The 6,000-nt window shown below is 44.3% G+C and overlaps 1 protein-coding gene across 1 annotated transcript in view; it reads right to left on the bottom strand.

Moving 5' to 3' along the window:
- Positions 1–756: 756 nt before the first annotated feature.
- ruvbl1 (RuvB-like AAA ATPase 1) overlaps positions 757–6,000 on the bottom strand; it is an 81,604-nt gene continuing 76,360 nt past the window's right edge. Inside the window, exon 11 of the mRNA XM_072280244.1 lies at positions 757–1,088. Within this exon, the coding sequence (XP_072136345.1) occupies positions 929–1,088 (160 nt within the window). The 3' untranslated portion in view covers positions 757–928. The remainder of the gene's footprint in view (positions 1,089–6,000) is intronic.

Below are 6,000 nucleotides of genomic sequence, written 5' to 3'. Positions count from 1 at the left end.
TGCAGATGCTGGAAAACCAGAGCAATACACATCAAATGCAGGAGGAGTTCAGATGGTCAGGCAGTATTTATGGAGGGGAATAAGCAGCCGGCATTTTGGGTTGAGACTCTTTACCAGGAACTCGTTTTGCTGTGCCCCATTTCAGAGTTACCCTTTCCTAGCAAGTATCCACCTAACCCAAAACAGCAATCATCACTGTACAGCAGGGGTTCCCGAGCAGGGGTTCCCAACCTGGGGTCCGTGGACCCTTCGTTTATGGTAGGGGTCCTTGGCATGAAAAGGATTGGGAGCCCCTGCTCTAGAGCAAATTTAGGAATTCTCACCATCAATAATCTAACAATCTATTCAAATATTCGCAAATACTGAAAACTAAATACTAAAGATACAGTTTTCCAAAGATTTACGATCCTTAGAATAAATATTTCCTCACCCAAATCTTTAACTGAACCCTTCTCCTGAATTAATGTCACTTATTTCTGGAAACCCCCGACACAGGAAACAGCCTCACACCATCTATCACCAGTCTCCACAAGAACCATATCCTTCAATGTGATAACAGTCACCATGTATTTTTAGATTCGCGCCTACCTCTAATTTTGCTGTGCCTTCCCCAGGATGACACACCACCATTTCCCGTTGAAAAATATAGATTCTAACAATGATTAAGAGAGAGAGTGGCATACATATTACCCATTCTTACAAAGCTCCCAATAAAAAGAAAAAAATAGCTCTAAGAATGGACAATTTGGAAGTCCATTTCAAATAAAAATATTTTATTTAACAAACAATTTCCATTTTGATATCTTCTGTCCCAATGCTGCCCTGCCTCCTTTCTGCAAGATCTGATGACCTTGCTGGGTACTTCCATTACAGTTTCTTTTAATTTCCCAACAGACCACCTCGGTTCTTTGGCCCATTCATACACTTATCATTTCATGTACTTTTCTTGGTGCTCAGCAAGAATTTTCGCAGATGACTTGGCATCGTAAAAGAGTTCGTTGATTTCCTCCACGTGTTCTTTCTCGATGGCTTCTTTTCCATTGATCTTCGCCAGCAGGTTTGCAGGGGTGAGGAGCTGCACAGCGTACCTGCCACACAAACAAATATTAAAGAGGTTCACAGAAAGTGGTGGATACACCCCAGTATATTCCAGACAAAGCCTCTCCCACCACTGAGCACACTTAAGAACATAAGAAATAGGAGCAGGAGTCGGCCATCCGTCCCATCGAGCCTGCCCCGCCATTCAATAAGATCATGGCTGATCTGTCCGTAAACTCAGCTCCATCTACCTGCCTTTTCCCCATAACCCTTAATTCCGTTACTATGTAAAAAACTATCTAACTGTATCTTAAATATATTTAGTGAAGAAGCCTCAACTGCTTCCCTGGGTAGAGAATTCCACAGATTCACCACTCACTGGGAAAAACAGTTTCTCCTCATCTCCGTCTTAAATTTTCTCCCCTGAATCTTGAGGCAATGTCCCCTAGTTCTAGTCTCACCTACCAATGGAAACAACTTTCCTACTTCTATCTTATCTATCCCTTTCAAAATTTTGTAAGTTTCTATAAGATCCCCTCTAATTCTTCTGAACTCCAGAGAGTATAGTCCCAGGTGACTCAATCTCTCCTCATAGGTTAACCCCTTCATCCTTGGAATCAACCTGGTGAACCTTCTCTGCACTGCCTCCAAAGCCAGTATATCCTTCCTCAAGTACGGAGACCAGAACTGCACGCAGTACTCCAGGTGCGGCCTCACCAGTACCCCGTATAGTTGCAGCATGACCTCCCTGCTCTTGAATAAAATCCCTCTAACAATGAAGACCAACATTCCATTGGCCTTCTTAATAACCTGTTGTATCTGCAAGCCAACCTTTTGTGATTCATGCACAAGTACTCCCAAGTCCCTCTGCACAACAACATGTTGCAATCTTTCACTATTTAAATAATAATCTGCTCTTCTATTATTCCTTCCAAAGTGGATGATCTCGCATTTACCAACGTTGTATTCCATCTGCCAGACCTTGGCCCACTCACTTAACCTATCTCTTTCGCTCTGCAGACTCTCCATATCCTCTGTACAATTTGCTTTTCCACTCAGTTTAGTGTCATCAGAAAATTTTGCTATGCTACACTCAGTCCCCGCTTCCAAATCATCAATGTAAATGGTAAACAGCTGCGGACCCAGCACTGACCCCTGCAGCACCCCACTCACCACTGACTGCCAACTGGAGAAACACCCATTTATACCAACTCTCTGCCTTCTATCGGTTAACCAATTCACTATCCATGTCAATACACTTCCTCCGACTCCATGCATCCGAATCTTATAAGTCTCTTGTGTGGTATCTTATCGAATGCCTTCTGGAAATCCAAGTATACCATATCCACCTGTTCCCCTCTATCCACTGCACTCATTATGTCCTCAAAGAACTCCAGCAAGTTTGTCAAATAGGACCTGCCCTTCCTGAATCCATGCAGAGTCTGTCTAATGAAACCACTCCTTTCTAAATGTTTCGCTATTTCTTCCTTAATGACAGCTTCAAGCACTTTCCTGACTTCAGATGTTAAGCTAACTGCCCATAGATGCCTGTTTTTTGCCTACATCCTTTTTTAAAAGGTGGCGTGACATTTGCTGTCTTCCAATCCGCCGGGACCTGCCCAGAGTCTAGAGAGTTTTGATAAATGATTACCAATGCGTCTACTATAACCTCCGCCAATTCCTTCAGCACCCTGGGATGCATCCCATCAGGACCAGGGGACTTATCTACCTTCAGGCCCTCTAGTTTGCTCATCACTATCTCTTTAGTGACAGTGATTTTATCAATGTCCTCACCTCCCATTTCGTCCATAACATCCTTCTTTGACATATTAGACATGTCCTCCACCGTGAAGACCGACACAAAATAGTCGTTCAATGCCTCAGCCATTTCCTTATCACCCAACATCAATTTCCCTTTATTGTCTTCCAAGGGACCTACGTTGACTTTAGCTACCCTCTTCCACTTTATATATTTATAAAAACTTTTGCTATCTGTTTTTATATTTTGTGCTAATTTACTTTCATACTCTATCCTCTCTTTACTTATTTCTTGTTTAGTTGTTCTCTGTTGCTTTTTAAAGTTTTCCCAATCCTCCAGTGTCCCACTACTCTTTACAACTTTGTACATGAGCTTTTAATTTGATACTATCTTTTATTTCCTTAGTTATCCAAGGCTGGCTGTCCCCACACTCACTGTCTTTACTTTTGACTGGAATATACTTTTGTTGAGCACTGTGAAAAATCTCTTTGAAAGTATTCCGCTGTTCCTCAACTGTCCTACCAAATAGCCTGTACTCCCAATCCACATTAGCCAACTCCTCCCTCATCCCGTTGCAGTCTCCCTTCTTCAAGCATAATACACTCGTTTTAGATGTAACTATTTCATCCTCCATCTGAATGCGAAATTCAATCATACTATGATCAGTTTTTTCCAAGAGGATCCCTGACAAGATCGTTAATCTTACCTGTCTCATTGCACAGGACCAGATCCAAGATAGTATTTTCCCTTGTAGGTTCACTAACATGCTGCTCAAGAAAGCCATCACGGATGCATTCTATGAAGTCCTCCTCAAGACTTCCTTGACCAACCTGATTCACCCAATCTATGTGCAAGTTAAAATCCCCCATGACAACTGCCATTCAATTCTTACAAGCCTCAGTTATTTCTTGGGTAATTGCCTCTGCCACTGCAATATTTTTATTAGGTGGCCTATAGACAATGCCCACCGGTGATTTTTTTCCCCTTTACTATTCTTAATCTTTACCCAGACAGACTCAACATTCTGCTCCGTAGATCTTATATCGTCTCTCACAATCGCCCTGATCTCATCTCTAATCAAGAACGCCACCCCACCTCCTCTGCCTTCCTGCCTATCTTTCCGTATTACCTGATACCCTTGGATATTTAATTCCCAGTCATCTCCACCTTGCAACCAGGTTTCTGTAATGGCCACTAAATCATATCCTTGGTACTGATCTGTGCCACAAGTTCACTAACCTTGTTTCTAATACTACGGGCATTCAGATAAAGTGCCCTTATACTCATTGTCCTTTTAGAATCTAGTGATCTATGCGATCTTTGCTTTTTACTTTTATGCACTCTACTTTTACTTTTTTCTTCACTAACTCCAGCTTTGGTCTCTGCATCACTTCCCTCTTCTTTTCTGTGTGGGTTCCCATGCCCCTGCCATATTAGTTTAAAGCCTCCCCAACAGCACTAGCAAACAATCTTCCTAGGACATTGATCCCAGCCCTGCCCAGATGGAGACCATCCGGACAGTACTGGTCCCACCTCCCCCAGAAGCGGTTCCAATGCCCCAAGAATCTGAAACCCTCCCTCCTGCACCACCGCTCAAGCCACATATTCATCCTAGCTATCCTGCTATTCCAACTCTGGCTATCACGTGGCACCGGTAATAATCCTGAAATGATGACCTTTGAGGCCCTACTCTTTATTTCCTAGCTCCCCAAATTCAGCTTATAGGACCTCATCCCGCTTTCTTCCTATATCATTAGTACCTACATGCACCATGACAGCTGGCTGCTCTCCCTCCCCTTTCAGAATGCCCTTCAGCCTCTCCAAGACATCTCTGACCCTTGCACCCGGGAGGCAACACACCACACAGGAGTCCCGTTTGCGGCCACAGAAGCTCCTATCTATTCTGCTTACGATGGAATCCTCTACCACAACAGCTCCGCCACTCTTTTTCTTGTCCTCATGCGCAGCAGAGCCACCCACGGTGCCATGATCCTGGCTACTGCTGCCTTCACCGGATGAGTCATCTCCCCCAACAGACTCCAAAGCGGTACATCTGTTTTGGAGGGAGATGACTGTAGAAGACTCCTGTACTACCTACCTGCGACTACTCTTCCTGTTGGTCACCCATTCCCTATCTTTCCTCAGATCCTTAAACTGCGGTGTGACCAACTCACTAAATGTGCTATCCACAACATTCTCAGCATCTCAGATGCTCCAAAGTGAGTCCATGCGTGGCTCCGGTGCCGCCATGTGGTCTATCAGGAGCTGCAGCTGGACACACTTCCTGCACACATGGTCTTCAGGGACACTGTCCCTTCCTGAGTTCCCACATGTCACAGGAGGAGCATGGCACGAGTCTGGGCTCACCTGCCATGTCAGAGCAAAGGATGTTAGCAGAAGAGGACCACGGGAGAAGGGGAAGAGCAAGACTGTTATCTGTGTGTCTCTGTGAATCAGTTCTTTGCCTTGACCCTTCTTCGCTGAAGCCCCGTTTGAGCCAAAGCCCTCTCACTCTGCTGCCCGCTGTATATGGCATACGCCTTTTTAAACTCTTCCCGCTCTCTACTGGCTGACATCACGCGCCTGTGCAGTCTTGCCTCTCTTAACCCCGAGCAGTAAAATGCCTTCGGTCCGAAAATCCCTTCAGACGTTCCACTCGCAGCCTTCTTGCTTCGATTCTGGGATCAGATTTACATGGAGCACTGTCACAAGAAAGCAGCATCCATCATCAAGGACCCCCACCATCCAGGCCATGATCTTTTCTCACTATTACCATCGGTGGTGCAGTAGTATGAACCAGGACCAGGAACAATTATTACCATACAAGCATCAGGGCCCTGAACCGTCAGTCACCTCAACTCTGAACATCTATAGGCTCACTTTCAGGGACTCTTTACAATTCACATTCTCAGCATCTTTTAAATTTACACAATTTGTCTTCTTTTGCACAGTACTTGGTTGCCAGCCTTTTTATGTATAGTTTTTTGCAAATTCTATTGTATTTCTTTACTTTTCCTATAATACCTGCAAGAAAATGAATCTCACTAGCTGAAAGGAAAGGCAAGAGGGATCTTAGTGATCCATAGTTACTGACCTAGCTATAACCTACTGATAAGTAATCAACTGTTCCTCATTTGGGCACACTTTACTGCACCATCCTTCATTCCCCCATTATAAAGCAGCACAGATGGAAATCCACCTGA

Source organism: Mobula birostris, chromosome 16, assembly GCF_030028105.1.
Source record: "Mobula birostris isolate sMobBir1 chromosome 16, sMobBir1.hap1, whole genome shotgun sequence".
Lineage (NCBI taxonomy): Eukaryota > Metazoa > Chordata > Chondrichthyes > Myliobatiformes > Myliobatidae > Mobula > Mobula birostris.
Note: the sequence above shows the minus strand (reverse complement) of the source record. Positions and strands in the feature narration are given on the sequence as shown.